At 45.1% G+C, this 19,050-nt stretch overlaps 1 protein-coding gene across 1 annotated transcript; it reads left to right on the top strand.

The window, feature by feature from the left end:
* Positions 1 to 11,748: 11,748 nt before the first annotated feature.
* Positions 11,749 to 18,717, top strand: LOC308469839 (vomeronasal type-2 receptor 26-like). The gene is made up of 4 exons (XM_080992844.1): positions 11,749 to 12,522; positions 13,551 to 13,778; positions 15,367 to 15,493; positions 17,314 to 18,717. Exons 1-4 carry the CDS (start codon positions 11,773 to 11,775, stop codon positions 18,222 to 18,224), a joined length of 2,016 nt encoding a protein of 671 aa, XP_080848970.1. The 5' UTR covers positions 11,749 to 11,772; the 3' UTR covers positions 18,225 to 18,717.
* The last annotated feature ends 333 nt before the right edge of the window (positions 18,718 to 19,050 follow it).

The following is a 19,050-nucleotide window of genomic DNA, read 5'->3' on the forward strand; positions in this document are numbered from 1 at the left end:
GTGACTCTGGGCTGCCTCAGGGCTTTTGGAGTGAGGCTTGGAAGTTTGCCAGCTTTATTTTTAACAGGTCCTACAATCACGATGTAGGTGACACACCGTTTTTTCTGTTGCACAAGAGGAAGCCACAGGTGCATTTCTTCCGTTCGTTTGGTTCCAAGGCTTCAGTGCCAATACCAACAGCGCAACGGAAGGAGGGTGGTCCTAGGTACCAGGACATGATCTTCTGTGGGTATGATCCTGCAACAAATGGGTGGAAGTTTGCATACCCAGAGGGTGATCAGACCACGCTGCTGGTCAGCAAGCATGCTGAGTTCTTTGAGCAGGGTGGTTGGTCACAGCCTAGGTATGGTTCTGATTTTCTCTCAGAATGTCTGTCCGATTCTGAGGGAGGAAGAAAGGGAGGAAGGAGAGGCAGAGGCGGAGCCTGTTGCTGAAGACCAGGTTGCCGATGATGGTCAAGCACAGGGGTGGGTTTCTCCACAGGTTAAGAGGGAACCCAAGAGTGAGCCTTCATCTCCTGTTAGCCAAGTGCAGGAGGCCCGAAGATGCAGCAAGTCAGAGGGGGAGTCTTCTGAGCTTGCTGGAGACACACTTGCTGACCCCAGTGGGTCAGGAGGAGTGTCCGAGGTTGTGCTCCGGCGGTCAACTCGGACCACAAAGGGGATTCCACCGGAGAGGTTTCAGGTCACCAGTGCGTGGGTTGGTTTCGCACAGTGTGATTCTGGGAGTGTGGAAGGGATTCAACAATTGCCTGGGATAGATGCCAGTGGGAGGCAAAAGGCAATGGGAGGTGAGTTGAACTCAAAGAGGTCTGTAAATAGGGGTTCACAGTTTCCCTCAGGATTCGTGACGAGAGGGGGTGTTAATGGTTTCAGAACTCACAGAGTTAAAGAGTTCTGGTGACGTCTCTTTCCTGAGGCGTGGTTAGAAACACTTACGGGAGTGGCTTGACACTAAGTGTTTCAGTCTGACTCTCGGACGCTATGCGAGAGGGAGAATGTGTCAGTTCTCGCCAGGTCTGAATTTATGGTGTTATTCTTCATGATTAAAGACAAGGGAAGATAAGGACTGCCTTATGTCTGCTCTGATTTATTACACACGTGCTGCAATCCGCTTCTCACCGCTGTGTTACGCTCTGCTACCGGCAAGAGAAAGAGGCCTGAGGAGGACTTTCGCAGGGCACGGATAGCTTGCAGAGTTTCGCAAGGGAAGTGTGCCAGGCTCCATGTTCAGCCTCTGTTTACACTCTTGTCCGGTGTAATCTTCAGAGTTTATTCTTCCCGAAGCTCAAGACAGATCTCTGGCAATTGCCCAAACATCAGAAGCCAAGAAGTCACACTGTGCTGGAGTGTGTTGACTTCTTCTGATTACCTGGCTGTGGGGGAGAAAGGAGTAGTCAAAATAGAGGTGTAGGAGGCCAAGCCAGAATGACCTCCCTGCTGCGGCTTCTGCTGCCGCCTCTGCTTCTAATGCCCCATCAAGTCTGGGGGAAGTTGAAGGCAAAGTGCTCCTTAAATTTGATGAGGGAAGAAAATGAAGCGCAGAGTTACCCCCGGCCTGGAGACTTCCTCATTAGCGGAGTCATATCTCCAAGAAGCTTTGCTGAGCAACTTCCATATAACTTTTCCCAGCCCCCAGTAACCAAGCTTAAAGTGCAAATAATTAAATACATCGTGGATGTCATGCTTCTTGACCACCACTTCAATGGTTCTCTTTAACAGGGAAATAGTTCTTATTTCAGGGATAGGGAGACAGTGCAGTACAATATAATAGACAAGTTATCACAGTGAGTCTACTATGAGTATTACATTTAAGAAACACAGAACTGTTTGCTTGAACAACTTAAGGTATCACAAGAAATCATATTTAAATATCAAAACACGTAAAGGAATTATCAAAAGGTCCACATAAAGAGGCATACAGCAAAAGCTGCACAATGCGAAACGCTCTCCCCAGAGAGGCTCGCCTGGTGCCATCATTACATATCTTTAGTCACCAGGCAAAAACAGTCGTCTTTCATAAGGCGTCTGACTTTTAATTATTAGGGTCTATTTAAGTGGGTGGGGTGGTCCAATCTAGCTTTTAAAAGTAGATTTAATTTTTTTAATGCAGGTTTTAAGGTATGTTTTTGCTTCTTTGTTTCATATAAACGTACATTGCTTTGAGTTGCTGTGGAAAAGACGGCAAATCGATTTAATAAATAATAATGCCAGAGACACCGATTTGGGGAGGTCGTTCCCTCTCAGCGTCATCCTATGTAACAAGGATGTTTTGGTGACGAAAAGTGAGATAAACCTTGTGCACTACATCTGTCTACATCTGCGGGATACAAATGTAAGCATTAAATAGTGAAATGGACGGACAAATCTTTGCCTCTCCTTCCCTACCACATAGGTTTATTCTGCTACTTCATTTCCCTCCAAAATGTAATAGAACACAGATATTTATGGATGTAAGTGATGCTGAAGCCACTTTTCTCATCCTCAGATGCAGATCATTGCCACAAATGTCCAGAAGATGAATATTCAAACAAGCACCAGAATCAATGTATCCCTAAGATCATCATCTTCCTGGTTTATGAAAAATATTTGGGGATAATCTTAGCTTCTATTACGCTATTCTTGTCTTTGACAACAGGCATCATATTAGGAATCTTCATTAAATGTAAAGAAACTCCAATAGCCAAAGCCAAAAACCGGGACCTCTCCTATATCCTCCTCAGCTCCCTCCTGCTTTCCTTTTTGTCCTCCTTCCTCTTCATTGGAAGGCCAAGGAAAGTGACCTGCCTTTTCCGACAAATGGTCTTCAGCATCATCCTCTCGGTTGCCATTTCTTCTGTTTTGGCAAAAACCATCATGGTGGTGCTGGCCTTCCTGGCCACAACGCCAGGGAACAGGGTGAGGAGATGGTTGGGGAAAAGTCTGGCCAACTCCATTGTCCTTTCCTGCTCCAGTGTCCAAATGGTCCTTTGCACCATTTGGCTGGGCATCTCTCCCCCATTCCCAGACTCTGACAAACACTCCCAGGCTGGAGAGATCACCCTGCAATGCAATGAAGGGTCTGTTGCCATGTTTTATGCTGCCCTGGGTTACATGGGCTTCCTGGCTGCCATCTGCTTCACGGTGGCTTTCCTGGCCAGGAAGCTGCCTGGGGCCTTCAATGAAGCCAAGCTGATCACCTTCAGCATGCTGGTCTTCTGCAGCGTTTGGGTCTCCTTTGTGCTCACCTACCTGAGCACAAAGGGGAAATACATGGTAGCTGTGCAGATCTTCTCTATCTTGGCTTCCAGTGCTGGGCTTCTGGGCTGCATCTTCTTGCCCAAATGCTACATTTTTATACTGAGGCCTGACCTAAATAAAAAGGAATACCTGACAATAAAAACTAAAGGCATCTGATCTTGAGTGCTATGTATAGGGACAGATTCTGCGTACAACAGAATCTGAAGCAGAACCAGTTTTGTCTCCAGAGGGGGAGGGGTGTATATGAGAAGCAGAGCTGGTTCCACCCAAGTTCTATGCCCAACATCTCCAGTTTAAAGCATGAAGAAGCGGGACCAGGAAATGCCACTTTCATTCTGAGATCCTGCCAGTTAGAGGGGATAATACTTAGCTGGATGGGCCGGTGGGCTGCATACACATCAAACGTTTGAGACACAGCATGTGACCCCCCCAATGAATACTAGGAGCTGTAGATTACCCCCCACAGAGCTACAGCTCCCAGTACGCTTAACAAACTACACACTTTTCTTACAGGGATGCTCTCATGTTCTTCACTCGAGTAGGACTCGAGTAGGACTCTGGCAGAGACACATTTCCGACTGGCATGTTCTCTCCCTCCTGGTCTTTCGTTTGGGAGCTTCAAAAGCTTTCTTCAGCCCGAACATCACAGAGACCGATGCCAACCGACACCAGCACACTTAGGGATCTGCAGAGTTTGTGCACCTTGTGTGACAGACCTCAGCAACTCAGCATTTTGGCTAATCTACTTTATTTACATATAAACACACACGGAGCACTGCAACATGGCTCCCTCTTTCTATAGCATTAGACAGCAAAGAGAAAAAGAACAAAGGACAATAGTCCCACTTCATGGAACACAGTAACACAAACATCCTGTCTCTGTCACTTCCCACTCTGTGGAGTTAAAACATACACCATCATGTGATAGACAAAAATCCCATGACTGCACTCATAGATCAGGAATTCTAACACTTCACTGGTGTGCAGAAGCTTTGGGTCACTAGGAGCGTAGTCGGTTGCTGTATTCAGGGCCAGGTTGGAATTTCCCAGTTGGCTAATTGGCTCCAGCCCTCTGGTTTTCACCATCCTCATAGTGAATCCCTCATGGCAGGGATTGTGAGTTTTATGGGTTTAGAACTTTTCTGAACTTTCTAGAACTTTCTAGTTCTCAAAAGAACAAGCTAGTAGCTGTGTTTATCTAGATAGTCATGTGAGACTCGAGGTCATTGCTTGGGGTGGGTATTATATTCTCCTGCCTGCTGGGCAGTTTAGCTTCAGTCTTTCTTACTTCCTGTTTTCCTGTCTATTTTTTTGCTTCTGTAACCTGATGTGCTCTTTGGGGTGGAAGATATTTGTACCTTACTGGGGATCCAGTAAGTCCTGTATGCTTTTAAACCTCAGTAAACTGTTGCTGAAGAATTCTGCTATATGAGTGAGTGTTTCTTTAGAACTATGCAAGGGAGATGGACTTCATGCATTTGATACTTTGCTATTTTCTGCCCATGTGCTGGAGTTGCTCAAGCATGGAGACAGGGGTGGCGGCTGATTTTTGCACCAGCCCTGTCACTTCATAGCAATTGTCGCAACTTTGACAGTTTAGGCATTGTTTAGCTGACTTTGATATTGGTAATTGGGGAAGGCTATTGAGCAGGTGGTTACAGGCCAGATCCAGGCACTCTGACAGGAAAATGATTTTCTAGATCCATTTAAATTAGGGTTTACTTTGTTGGACCTCAGTGTCTGGGCTGAATGATGGGGGTGGAGATGCTCCTTCAGGTATACTGGGCGGAGGCTAATTAGGGCTTTAAAGGTCAGCACCAACACTTTGAATTGTGCTCAGAAACATACTGGGAGCTAGTGGAGATCCTTTAGGACCAGCGTTATATGGTCCTGGCAGCCATTCCCAGTCACCAGTCTAGCTGCCGCATTAGTTGTAGTTTCCAGGTCACTGTCAAAGGTAGCCCCACGTGGAATTCATTGCAGTAGTCCAAGCGGGAGATAACCAGAGCATGCACCATTCTGGTGAAACAGTCTGCAGGCAGGTAGGGTCTCAGCCTGCGTGCCAGATGGAGCTGGTAGACAGCTGCCCTGGACACAGAATTGACCTGTTCCTCCATGGACAGCTGTGAATCCAAAATGACTCCCAGGCTGCTCACCTGGTCATTCAGGGGCACAGTTACCCCATTCAGGACCAGAGAGTCCCCCACACCTGCCCTCCCCCGTCCCCTGTTTTCCCCCACAAACAGTACTTCTGTCTTGTCAAGATTCAACCTCAATCTGTTAGCCGCCATCCATCCTCCAACCACCTCCAGACACTCACAAAGGACCTTCAACGCCTTCACTGGCTCTGATTTAAAAGAAAGGTAGAGCTGGGAATCATCCGCATACTGATGAACACCAAGCCCCCTCCTGCCCTGCTTTTGAGCTTCCCAGAGCTGTCTGATTCACTACTGGGAGATACAGAGTCCTGGACATGATTGTCCTTTGGTCTGATCTGGCTGCAGGGCTCTCCCTAGGTAAAGGTAAAGGGACTCCTGACCATTAGGTCCAGTCGTGGCCGACTCTGGGGTTGCGGCGCTCATCTCGCTTTATTGGCCAAGGGAGGCAGCGTACAGCTTCCGGGTCACGTGGCCAGCATGACTAAGCCGCTTCTGACAAACCAGAGCAGCGCACGAAAACACCATTTACCTTCCCGCCAGAGTGGTACCTATTTATCTACTTGCACTTTGACATGCTTTCGAACTGCTAGGTTGGCAGGAGCAGGGACTGAGCAACAGGAGCCCACCCCGTCGCAGGGATTCGAACCGCCGACCTTCTGATCGGCAAGTCCTAGGCTCTGTGGTTTAACCCACAGTGCCACCCGCGTCCCTCTCCCTAGGTACTTGTGCGCAAAATTCAGGTCAAACTCTCCTTATCCCCTTTCCTTGACTCATATCAAAACTTTGGAGATGCATATCACAAACACGCTTTTCTCCAGCTGTACACCTGCCCCTTAAGCCATATAAGACTCCAGGGAGTTGTGGATGCAAAACTTCTTCAACTTATAATTATCAAAATCATAGTGATTTATTCTTGTAAGAGCTAGAGAGATATTTTTTGGAGATGGCCTAGGCATCAGAATCAACAAGAGTGTTGATAGCAATGTCATTAATTGCACTGTGCCTGGAAAGCAAAGTCGGTGCAGAGAATATTTCCTGAGTCAAGATCTGCAGCAGGAGAGAGCAGGGGATATGTATGTGTGATGTTACATAATTCTGAAGTCACAGCAGAACAACACCCAAATCAGTAAAACCACTACAGCTTTGGTCTTGGAAGAGCTGCTTGCTTCTTCTGATCTGCTTTCACTGGAGGTGAGAGGAGCCACTGATATGAGAGATGTAGAAGGCAGGGCCAGAATGAGATCCCTGCTGCTTCTGTTGCTGCTTCTGTTGCTAATGATGCCCCATGGAGTCTTTAGGAACCTGAAAGCAAAATGCCCCTTGAATCTGATCCGGGACCAGCATGAAGCACTCAGTTACTACCGGCCTGGAAACTTCCTCATTAGTGGGATTGTATCTCCAAAATATTTTTTCGGAAAGCTTCCATACAACTTTTCCCAGACCCCCTTAACCAGGGATAAGGGGTAAGTAATTCTATGCAGATGGATGTTGTGTTTCTCCACCAGCTCTCCAACGGCTGCTTTTTAAACCAGGCAAATAGCCCCTATTCAAAGCTCCAGAACCTGTGACCCTCCAGACATCGTTGGATTAAAGTTCCCATCATCCCTTGCTGGCTGGGCTGGTACTGGTGGGAGTTGGAGTCCAGCAATAGATTCCCAGCCATCCATTCCATTTTCAGCTTCCCTGGGTCTTGCAGGAAGTGCTCTTCTGGCAACACCATAATGCAAATGATCAGGGATCAAAATGAGGCATAACATTATTCCAACTTGGGTAGATAGGTGCGGGCGACACTAAATTCAGGCAATTTCCAAAGTGCAAGGTCTCTATTTATTTTACTTTTATTTTATTTTGACACTATACCATATAATTACAATAATCTGCCAGGAATGCAACAGTAGACCATGTGAAAATTCCTCTTCGCTAAATTAAAGCTTTCCTTCTCCATCTCCACCTTTTCCCTTTCGTGTCATGTGTTTTTGAATTATGAGCCTGATGACAGACCGTCTTAAGCAAATTAATACACTGAGTGACATTTTTTGGCTGGAAAGAAGGAGAAATAGGCTTTAAATAAAGCAAATACATATCATAATACAGAGCAGGAGACTTCCTCATTAGGGGAGTTGGATGTCCAAAATATGAAAAATAATTATTCAACTTTTCCTCACACACTCCTTCAGCTGACCAGATTTCATTCATAACTACTGCAATGCGCACTATGTGGGGCTACCTTTGAAGGTGACCCGGAAACTACAACTAATCCAGAATGCAGCAGCTAGACTGGTGACTGGGAGCGGCCACTGAGACGTCATAACACCGGTCTTGAAAGACCTACACTGGCTCCCAGTACGTTTCCAAGCACAATTCAAAGTGTTGATGCTGACCTTTAAAACCCTAAGCGGCCTCAGCCCAGTATACCTGAAGGAGCGTCTCCACCCCCATCGTTCTGCCCAGACACTGAGGTCCAGTGCCGAGGGCCTTCTGGCGGTTCCCTCGCTGCGAGAAGCCAAGTTACAGGGAACCAGGCAGAGGGCCTTCTCGGTAGTGGCACCTGCCCTGTGGAACGCCCTCCCACCAGATGTCAAAGAGAAAAACTACTACCAGACTTTTAGAAGACATCTGAAGGCAGCCCTGTTTAGGGAAGCTTTTAATGTTTAATAGACTATTGTATCTTAATATTCTGTTGGAAGCCGCCCAGAGTGGCTGGGGAAACCCAGCCAGATGGGTGGGGTATAAATTATTATTATTATTATTATTATTATTATTATTATTATTATTATTACAGGTTGATGTGTTTGGTACCCCTGAACTCAAATGGTTTCTAATGACCAGGGAGACACCCTGTTTCCTAGTCCCCAACTTAGTGGTCATCATTGGCAAAGGACATGCCCTTGCTTGACCCCTGTGTTGACTTTTGAAAAACAGTTGGGGGATCTATGCAGACATCCTCTGAAGCAGCCAAAACCATGCAAGTAGCATTGCTGCAACTTCCCAGTCTTTTACAAATTTTGGGGTTGGGGATGGGGTTCATTTTTACTCAGTTTTGTTCTTTGAAGACAATGTGCACTTCTAAGCTCCTGCAATGGAGCACATATCCCCAATTATTATTGGAGAATGCAGAGATCTTTGGAGAAAAATGTGGGGTAAAAATTCAAGAAATAAAATGCATGCATACATGTTGTTATTTAGTCGTTTAGTCGTGTCCGACTCTTCGTGACCCCATGGACCAGAGCACGCCAGGCACTCCTGTCTTCCACTGCCTCCCGCAGTTTGGTCAGACTCATGTTTGTAGCTTCGAGAACACTGTCCAAACTATTATTTGCAGATCAAATACGTTTGTTTTTGTTAAATGGTGGATAGCAGTTTAACGCTTCAAAATTGATTGATTTATTGCAGTTTGTCTGCCAGCAGGTACTGGCGAATCTTGTCCTTCTTGTTCACCATCCAGGAGATCAACAGTGATCCCAGGATCTTACCCAACATCACCCTGGGTTACAACCTCTATGAGAACCATTTAGATGAAAGGATAACTTCTGATGCCACGATAGATCTGCTTGCAGGTGTGGAAAGCAATATTCCGAACTATAACTGTGGGAAACAGAATAACCTGCTGGCTGTTCTCGAAGGGGGAAATTCTGCAATCTCAAAGCAGATTTCATCCATTTTAGGCATCTACAAAATCCCACAGGTAGGTAGGGTGGCAGCATGGAGGGACAGAGCAGAATGTCAACTGTATAAAATTCCACTTTTTGGACACCTTTTTTCCAGAGAAGTCAAGAGAGGGCATTAAAAATGAGGAAAACTGCTTTTTTTTGTTTTCAAAATTCAGCCTTCACCAACCTAGCACCTTCCAGATGTTTCAGACCACAATACCATCATACATCCAGTTAGAGAGTTGGAAAGCTAATTTAGTCCAACCCCCTAAAACGCAAAAAAAATCTTTCCAGTAGCACCTTTAAGACCAACTAAGTTAGTTCTTGGTATGAGCTTTCGTGTGCAAGCACACTTCTTCAGATACACAGGAGACCTGAGATTAAGATGCAGGAGACCTGAGATTAAGAGTCTCGTGCTCTACTTATTGAGCTATCCCAGTCGCAGCCAGCACAAATTTTCTTAGATATTAATCACTTCAGGTTAATAAGGATATGTTCCTGGAAGTAAAGGAAATCACTATCAGTTTCTATTATGATCTACAGTGGTACCTCGGGCTACATATGCTTTAGATTACACACGCTTCAGGTTATAGACTCCACTAACCAAGAAATAGTGCCTCAGGTTAAGAATTTTGCTTCAGGATGAGAACAGAAATCGTGCTCTGGCGGCGCAGCGGCAGCAGGAGGCCCCATTAGCTAAAGTGGTGCTTCAGGTTAAGAACAGTTTCAGGTTAAGAACAGACCTCCGGAACGAATTACCGTATTTTTTGCTCTATAACACGCACCTGAACACAACACGCACGTAGTTTTTAGAGGAGGAAAACAAGGAAAAAATATTCTAAACAAAACAGTGGATGTATGATTTTTATGGTTCATGCTGTGGCCACAGACATGTGATCTGACGGTGAGTTTGGGGTAGCCCAATGCAAAAATCCTGAGGATCCATGTGGATCCGTGCTTTGTAACCACGTTTTTGCGCCATTGCGGCCCCATGAAACAGTGGGTGCGTGTGTGTTTTTTGGCGCAGGCTATAGCCATGGACCTGCTATGTGATCTGATGGTGAATTTGAGGTGACCCAGTGCAAAAATCCTGAGGATCCATGTGGATCCGTGCTTTGTAACCATGTTTTAAGTGGGGAAGGAAGGAAAAGAACTCAAGGGACAAGGAGCACGCGTGGGGTGTGTGTGGAGAAGGAGCTTTTCTGCGAGCTGAGCGGGGAGGAGGGAGGGAAAGAGCACTGTTGCTTTAAAGGCATACTTAAGGTATTTGCCCTGTGCCTGGTGGTTTTTTTTTTCCATTTAACAGTTTGCAGCCTTTTCCTTCCGCTCCTTGTTTTGAGGCAGAATAGAATCATAGAATCATAGAATCATAGAATCATAGAGTTGGAAGAGACCACAAGGGCCATCGAGTCCAACCCCCTGCCAAGCAGGAAACACCATCAGAGCACTCCTGACATATGGTTGTCAAGCCTCTGCTTAAAGACCTCCAAAGAAGGAGACTCCACCACACTCCTTGGCAGCAAATTCCACTGTCAAACAGCTCTTACTGTCAGGAAGTTCTTCCTAATGTTTAGGTGGAATCTTCTTTCTTGTAGTTTGGATCCATTGCTCCGTGTCCGCTTCTCTGGAGCAGCAGAAAACAACCTTTCTCCCTCCTCTATGTGACATCCTTTTATATATTTGAACATGGCTATCATATCACCCCTTAACCTCCTCTTCTCCAGGCTAAACATGCCCAGCTCCCTTAGCCGTTCCTCATAAGGCATCGTTTCCAGGCCTTTGACCATTTTGGTTGCCCTCCTCTGGACACGTTCCAGTTTGTCAGTGTCCTTCTTGAATTGTGGTGCCCAGAACTGGACACAGTACTCCAGTACAATCAAATAGATTTGAGCAAGTGAGGAGGACTTGGATTGCAGGGGATTCGCCATTAGCTGTGTAAAAGCGCTCCTCCTTGCAGCCTGAGTGATAAGCAGCCACCAGCAGCAATAGAATGGAGCACAACAAAGCGGTAGGGGCACTAGGACCCAGACAATGCTCAAATCTATCCTGCCTGAAAACAAGCTGCTCCGTCCCAGGGATGGATCAGCTGAGACGCGGGGGATTTGCGAAGTTTTCCCCTCTTCCTCATGCCCTCCTCAGCCTTTTTTTTTTACTTCCTGGTTTTCACTGCGCTGGCTCAGAGCTCGAGGTTGGTTTTATTTTGCTGCTGGTTGCTTAAATTTTATCTTTCCTGCCATCCCTCTGCAGCCTCATTCCTCTGTTTAGAGAGCGCACGGACCTTTGCTAGCGTCTGTCCCTCCTCCAGTGTAAGCGGCTGCTGCCCGCTTTGCTGCCATGGCTCTCCTTCTCTCCCTCCTCCCCGGCTCCAGGTCGCTTTAACGCAAGCAAAGCGAGAGCCTCGTAGAGCGTGTAAGCGGCTCCCGCTTTTCTTGACTGGCGGCATTCATGGCTCCAATCCGTGCATTCGCTCCGTAACACGCACAGGCATTTCCCCTTACTTTCTAGGAGCAAAAAAGTGCGTGTTTTGGAGCGAAAATTACGGTAAGTTCTTAACCCGAGGTACCACTGTAGTTGAGATTCCTACATCGCAGGACTAGATGACCCTCAGGGTCCATTCCAAATCTATAATTCTACGATTTTAATTCTTTCTTTTCTCACTAGGTCAATTTTGCCTTCATGGCTCAGGTTCTTGAAGATAAAACCCAGTCCCCATTTGTCTACCGGATGGTCCCCAAAGAAGAAGCTCAATATCGGGGCATTGTGAAGTTGCTCCTGCATTTTGGGTGGACCTGGATTGGTCTCCTCGCTCCAGACAATGATGCTGGAGGAAGATTTGTGAGTGACTTAACGCCTCTGCTGATCGGCAGCGGGATTTGCATTGCCTTGTCCAAAAGATTTCCAGAAAAGGATCTAATTAAAATGTTCAGCCCCAATGAACCATATGGCACCTGGAGACAAGTCGATGTATGTGTTTGCTACATAACCACTCAAATGGGATCAAACATAATTATTGCAATTCAAGCAGCACGTGGGAAACAAATTGGGCCAAAAGTCTGGATCACAACAGCTTTTCAGGACATCGACTTGAATTTGTCTTATCCTCCTTATATCTTCCAGCACTTTCATGGTTCTTTATCCTTTGTAATGAAAACCAAGATCAGTAGCAGCAGAAGTGCCGACTCCATACCAGGCTCCCATCTTCTTCAGCAATTTTGGGAGGAAGCTTTTCATTGTTCATATTCAAAACATGTGCTGTCTGTGAGAGGCTGGACAAGATGTGCAGAGGAGGAGAAACTGAAGGCTTTGCCCCAAGAGGAGCTCCAGAGAGCCCTGTCTCAAGACAGCTACAGCACTTACCTCAATATTCAAGCTGTGGCTCAGGCTTTAAATGCAGCATATTCATCTAGATCCAGGTGGATGTTAATGGCGAATAAAGGAAACACATTGGAACATCAAAGGTTATGGCAATGGCAGGTATTTCCTTTTCCTTTTCCTTTTTTCCTTTTTTGGCAAACTATCCATTGTCCCAATGATGGAATCAAATTTACAAGCGAGATTTTTCCTTGCCCGTTTCTGAAGGAAATCCAATTTATAAGGGTTCTGGTTAAGGTGAATATTTTGGCTCACTTTGGTTATGCCATATGATACTTCCATATCTTGTGGTTCCTCTCTGGTACCATTAGAGAGATTTTTATTAAATTTCTGTTTTACATTTTAGAAAATTCACTTAAACAACCTTAAAATAGCAATGACGTCCCTTCCTCTCTTTCCATGATTCATTTTGCACAACATAAATCCCTGCATATTTTATAGGAACTAAACCATTCAGCATTCCATTATTACATCCATCAAAAATTATTTACACTGTTGAATTTATCTTAATGCTGCCAACGTTTTCAAGTATACACAATTCCCCCACCCATATATTCAATAAACGTTTTCCAATCTTCTCTAAATGTATGTTGTTCTTGTTCTCTTATTCTATATGTTAATTCTGCAAGCTGTGCATATTCCATCAACTTAAGTTGCCATTCTTTAGTTGAGACCTCGCTTGTTTTCCATTTTGGGGCTAACAAAACACAATCTGCAGTAGTGGCAAACATAAATAACCTTTTTTTGACAGCTGGGAATTTCCGCCTGAGTTAGGACTCTGGTTTGTTTTTTTTAAAGTACTTTTAAACCTTTCCCCCCAGTTCATTATGAATTATTTCCCAATACTCTTTTACCCTTTTACAGGTCCACCACATATGATAGAATGTACCCTCAGTCTCATTATATCTCCAACACTTATCTGATTCAGTCTTATACATCTTAGCAAGTCTTCTTGGAATAGATACATGTTTCTTATTCAGGGATGAAATCTCATATCCCAATCCGCTGGGTGTTTAAGCTGCCCATCAACAATTAAGCACCTGGAATGTAGACTGAGCGGGCACACAGATCTTCTGGTCACAGTCTTCCATATTGCTTTCTTAATGCTGATGTTCCCCCTGTCATTCCAGCTTCTCCCTTTCTTAAGAGAAATCCAGTGTTCAAATACTTCCATGGGCAGACTATGTTTGGATGAGAATGGGGAGCTGCCAGCTGACTTTGATATTGATAACTGGGTGATGTACCCTAACGGGTCCTGTGCTAGAGTGAAAATTGGGAGTCTGGAGAGAGTGACTTCTACTGGCCTAAAGTTCGCCATTAACCCAGAAGCCATTGAGTGGCCCAAGCAGTTTAACAAGGTATGAGGATATAACAGAGGGATGAGGCTAGGAGAGCCTGATAGTGCAACTGCTGCACAACAGCCTTGTAAGGTTGAGAGCCAGTGTGGTGTAGTGGTTAAGAGCGGTGGACTCGTAATCTGGTGAACTGGGTTCGCGTCTCCGCTCCTCCACATGCAGCTGCTGGGTGGCCTTGGGCTAGTCACACTTCTCTGAAGTCTCTCAGCCCCACTCACCTCACAGAGTGTTTGTTGTGGGGGAGGAAGGGAAAGGAGATTGTTAGCCGCTTTGAGACTCCTTCGGGTAGTGATAATGTGGAATATCAAATCCAAACTCTTCTTCTTCTTCTAAGGTGGACCAATTATGTCTTAAGAACCCAGTAAATGCTGCCAGACAGACCAGAGGGGAATCTGGGGCACTCAAGGAAATACTGGAGCCCCAGGAACCTGAGACAATATAAGCAGCATTTCCCAGCCAGGTTCCTCTCTGTTTATTTGGGGAGGAAAACCAGCATTTATCTCTTTCTTTCTCCCAGGGAACAGAGTAGCCCACTTTTCTCTAACACCCCAAATTGTATCCCCAGGAGATTGCACCCAGCAGTTAGGAACAGGGCAGATGGCACAAATCCTTAAATTTAGCAAATCCACATTTCAGACTCCAAGAGGCAATTGGTATGAAGTTCTATTCAGATCAGAAGGAAGGGAAGAAGGAAAATGGACAAAGCAGAATACTGAAAAGAGGTTGATATTCCCCCTTCTTTGCCAGCACTCAAAGCACCTTTGAAAACTTAATAATCCAGGAGTCATTTTTAACATTCTTGTCTTCAGGATATTGCATGTACAATTGCTGCATTGCATCAGTGTGGTTTGTTGCCACTATTTTCTTATTGCTGTTATTCTGGATTTGTTTTTGCCTTATTTTGTCCTCTGTATAGAAGGTAGAGATAACAAAGTTAAGACAAAGAAGCAAACACACCTGTCAGATGATGCTGTGGTTGCTCGAGAGTAAACAGGCAAGACTCCGACCTGTCTTTTCCAAGCTTTATTCTTGGTGCAACTTATTTACAATGAAGAGTGTCGTAAGTTCATGTCTGGCTCAATCGCTAGCAGAATCTGGGAGTGGTGTGTCTTTGTACCTCCCCCAGCATAAAAGTCGTGTCACCCCCAACCTTTTCCGCCCCTCCCTGCGCCGAAGCCTACTGCGCAGAATGGGCGCTGGCAAGGGCGTACTTCCAGCCTCTCTGGTTTGCTCAGGCTCGGAGTTGAGGCTCTCCCCAGCATCCTCTGGCCCTTGCGCTTCTTCTCCACTGGAGGTGGGGCTTTCCTCCTTGCCAGAAGAGGAACTGCTTCGCAAGATTTTTGGAGGCTCCCTATAACAAAACTGCCCCTCCATCTCTCGCCTCTGAGCTGATGGCAGTTCCCTGACAACACCAAACGGTTTTCTCTGCCATGCCCTTTTCTTACAAAAAAAAGTGCTTCCCCAGAAATAAATGGACGGGGTCAGTGAGACTAGGGATCTTGCCTCATGCTTTGCAAACTGTATGAAATAATTCCATCGGCACAGGTGCTCCTAACACTTTCTTCTTGATACACCTTGTCTTGATTATTAGGCTGTGCCTCGCTCCAGGTGTACCGAAAGCTGCCACCCTGGATATGCCAAGGTAGTTCAAGAAGGAGAGCCGGTTTGCTGCTACTCTTGTGTTCCATGTGCGGAAGGGACCATCTCCACTCAGGAAGGTGGGTGATTCCAAGGGCGGGGTGACGAGGGTGACGCTGTGGTCTAAACCACTGACAAGGATCCTGAGATGACGTCAAGGGTAGCCAACTTCTGTGCGCTTGCCATAAAACTTAGGGAACAAGCTGTGCTATCATAATGATTCAGGTTTTAAATGATAATTTTAGGTTATATGTTAGTGACTAAGTTTTAATTTATATATTTTTTAACTGTTGCTATATCTGTATTGTCCCTGTTATAGGTAAAGGTAAAGGGACCCCTGACCATTAGGTCCAGTCGTGGCCAACTCTGGGGTTGCGGCGCTCATCCCGCTTTACTGGCCGAGGGAGCCGGCGTACAGCTTCCGGATCATGTGGCCAACATGACGAAGCCGCTTCTGGCGAACCAGAGCAGCGCACGGAAACGCTGTTTACCTTCCCGCCAGAGCAGTACCTATTTATCTACTTGCACTTTGATGTGCTTTCGAACTGCTAGGTTGGCAGGAGGGTCCCTGTTATATCTAATTGCAAATTCAAATGCATCCCTATTATGTTTAATGACTTCCTTGATATTGTATGTGGGCTGGAACTGGTCTGTGACTGAAATAATAAAATTCAGTATTCACTGAGCCTCTTGGGCTTGCTGATTGGAAGGTCGGCGGTTCAAATCCCCGCGACGGGCTGAGCTCCCGTTGCTCTGTCCCAGCTCCTGTCAACCTAGCAGTTCGAAAGCATATCAGCACACATAGATAAATAGGTAAAAAAATGTAAAGATAAATAGATAAATAGGTACCGCTGTGGTGGAAAGATAAGCGACGTTTCCTTGTGCTCTGGTTTCCATCACGGTGTCCCGTTGCGCCAAAAGCAGTTTATTCATGCTGGCCACATGACCCAGGAAGGTGTCTGTGGACAAATGCCGGCTCCCTTGGCCTGAAAGTGGAAATCAGCACCGTACCCCATAGTTGAATTTGACTGGACTTAACCGTCCAGGGGTCCTTTTCCTTTACCTGACTCCAAGGCATTCCTTGGGAGAATAAGAACAGGCCAGAGATTTACTCAGAGACTCCTTCTGTGAAGATTCTGATGGCATTTTTGAATCTGGATCCTTTCCTGGTGTCTACATTATTATTCACCTTCATTAATTAATTAGCTACCGAAAGTGAGTTTAAAGGAACGACAGAAATGAAGTTATATCTGGGGTACAAAGCAGGGAGCAGGGAGAGGGCTCACCATGCACTATGTACTATGTGTTCCTGTTGCTATTTCCAACCACGTCTTCAGTGATCAAAGAACCAAAGCACGCCCAAAAGAAAGTGAATTTAAAAATTTATTAAGAATAACTGACCAGCAGTGATTTTTAAAAATATTTATTTATAATTATGATAGCAGGATACAGAATAAGCAAGAAATTATATGAAAATGATTAAACTATAATAGATGGAAAATAAATAACAACGGGCCTATTGTGAGCATTGCATGAAAGAAATATAAATCCGATTGCAATTATCCAAAAGTCCAGGTAAACAGGTGTGTCTTCCATGTACAGCAAAAACTGTACAATGAAGACACCATGTGCAGCTCTGTGGGGAGGTCTTTGCCTGTCAGTGTTACCTACATCACAAGGTTATTTCAGAAACAAAAATTGAAAAGTGCCTTGTGTGTCACATCAATCTCTTTTGGATACACATGTAAAGGTTAAATAAATCAATTAACATTTTCCTCCTTTGTTGCATATTCTAATTTTGTTACCTCCTCCACATCATCATCTTCTCCCAAAATGCAGTATGACACAGAGAGTTACAGATATAAGTGATGGAGATGAAAATACTTTTTCTCCTTCTCAGATGCAGACCATTGCACCAAATGCCCAGAAGATCACCATCCAAACAAGGACCAGGATCAATGTATTCCCAAGATTATCACCTTCCTGGCCTATGAAGAATCTTTGGGGATCCTTCTGGTTTCCGTTGCCCTTTTATTGTCATTAACCACAAGCTTCGTTTTAGGAATCTTCATTAAATACATGAAAACTCCCATAGTCAAAGCCAACAACCGGGACCTCTCCTATATCCTCCTCATCTCCCTCTTGCTTTCATTTTTGTCCTCCTTCCTGTTCATCGGCCAGCCAGGGAAAGTGACCTGCCTTCTCCAACAAGCAGCCTTTAGCATTATATTCTCAGTTGCTGTTTCCTCTGTGTTGGCAAAAACCATCACTGTGGTGCTGGCCTTCCTGGCCACAAAGCCAGGAAACACTATGAGGAGATGGCTGGGGAAGTGTTTGGCCAACTCCATTGTCATTTCCTGTTCCAGTGTCCAAATTGTCATCTGTACCATCTGGCTGGGGCTCTCTCCCCCATTCCCAGAGTCTGACAAGCATTCCCAAACTGCAGAGATCACCCTGCAGTGCAACGAAGGGTCTGTTGCCATGTTTTATGCTGCCCTGGGTTACATGGGCTTCCTAGCTGCCATCTGTTTCACGGTGGCTTTCCTGGCCAGGAAGCTGCCTGGAGCCTTCAATGAAGCCAAGCTGATCACCTTCAGCATGCTGGTCTTCTGCAGTGTTTGGGTCTCCTTTGTGCCCACCTACCTGAGCACAAAGGGGAAATACATGGTGGCCGTGCAGATCTTCTCTACCTTGGCTTCTAGTGCTGGGCTTCTGGGCTGCATCTTCATTCCCAAGTGCTACATTATTGTGCTGAGGCCTGATCTGAACACAAAGGAACATTTGACTGCAAAAGCTAAAGCTGGCACCTGATCCTTAAATATTCAATTTTGACAGTTGATACCCAGCAATATCTTCTTAGATACAAACCTCTCTCTCTTGCATAAATTATGAGTTCAATAAATTGAATGCTTAAAGACTCTGCAATGGCCACAGGCACTATGAGATTATAATTTTCTGTGCCTTGCTGTACCACAGCCTGATTCCCCTCAGATTCTTGATCAACCATCTGGCCATAATCTTCATGCTCCCCTGGGGATCACTGTGACTGGTTTGACACATCTGTTTATTTATATGGCTAACTTGCCCTAAAACTGCGCCCAAACTGGATCACAACATATCAAATGGCAAATAATAATTCAAAAAAAAATATTAGAAACAACCAGAAGAAATCACAATATTAATGAGGAAACAAATCCGACAGTTCAAGCTAAAAACATTGCACAAAACAATGCATGTTTTAGTAGCTGAAACTAAACTGAAGTTATACCAAAACAAAACAGGATGGTAGTTAAAAAACCCCTCACTGTTTCCCAGGTAATGCACTTGTGTGCAGTAGTTGGGACAAAAATAAAAATAAAAAAATGGAGCATCCTCCAAATAATCTGCAGTAGAACTTCTTTAGTGGCTGAAATCCACCCCCACCTCACCCCTGGTTTGTTTTTTTTAAATAATATTTATTACTTTCCAACAATTTAGACATTACATAGAAAAAGAAAATAAACAATACAATACAATACAAAAACAATACCTAACACTGAACTAACAAAAACAATTTAAACTAAGAAAACAAAACAAAAACAATTTAAAACACATCAAATAGTTTCAATCTTTCATTCACTTATTTCCATGACCTCCT

This window comes from Podarcis pityusensis, assembly GCF_964106645.2.
Source record: "Podarcis pityusensis genome assembly, chromosome: 2".
In the NCBI taxonomy this organism is placed as follows: domain Eukaryota; kingdom Metazoa; phylum Chordata; class Lepidosauria; order Squamata; family Lacertidae; genus Podarcis; species Podarcis pityusensis.

What these genes read in the sequence shown, in the direction of transcription:
- LOC308469839 (XM_080992844.1), top strand. Translation starts at nt 11,773, where the DNA reads ATGGTCCCCAAAGAAGAAGCTCAATATCGGGGCATTGTGAAGTTGCTC. An exon ending in AAAGGTTATGGCAATGGCAG is followed by an intron (nt 12,523 to 13,550) that starts GTATTTCCTTTT and finishes CTGTCATTCCAG; the next exon opens with CTTCTCCCTTTCTTAAGAGA. An exon ending in GGCCCAAGCAGTTTAACAAG is followed by an intron (nt 13,779 to 15,366) that starts GTATGAGGATAT and finishes CTTGATTATTAG; the next exon opens with GCTGTGCCTCGCTCCAGGTG.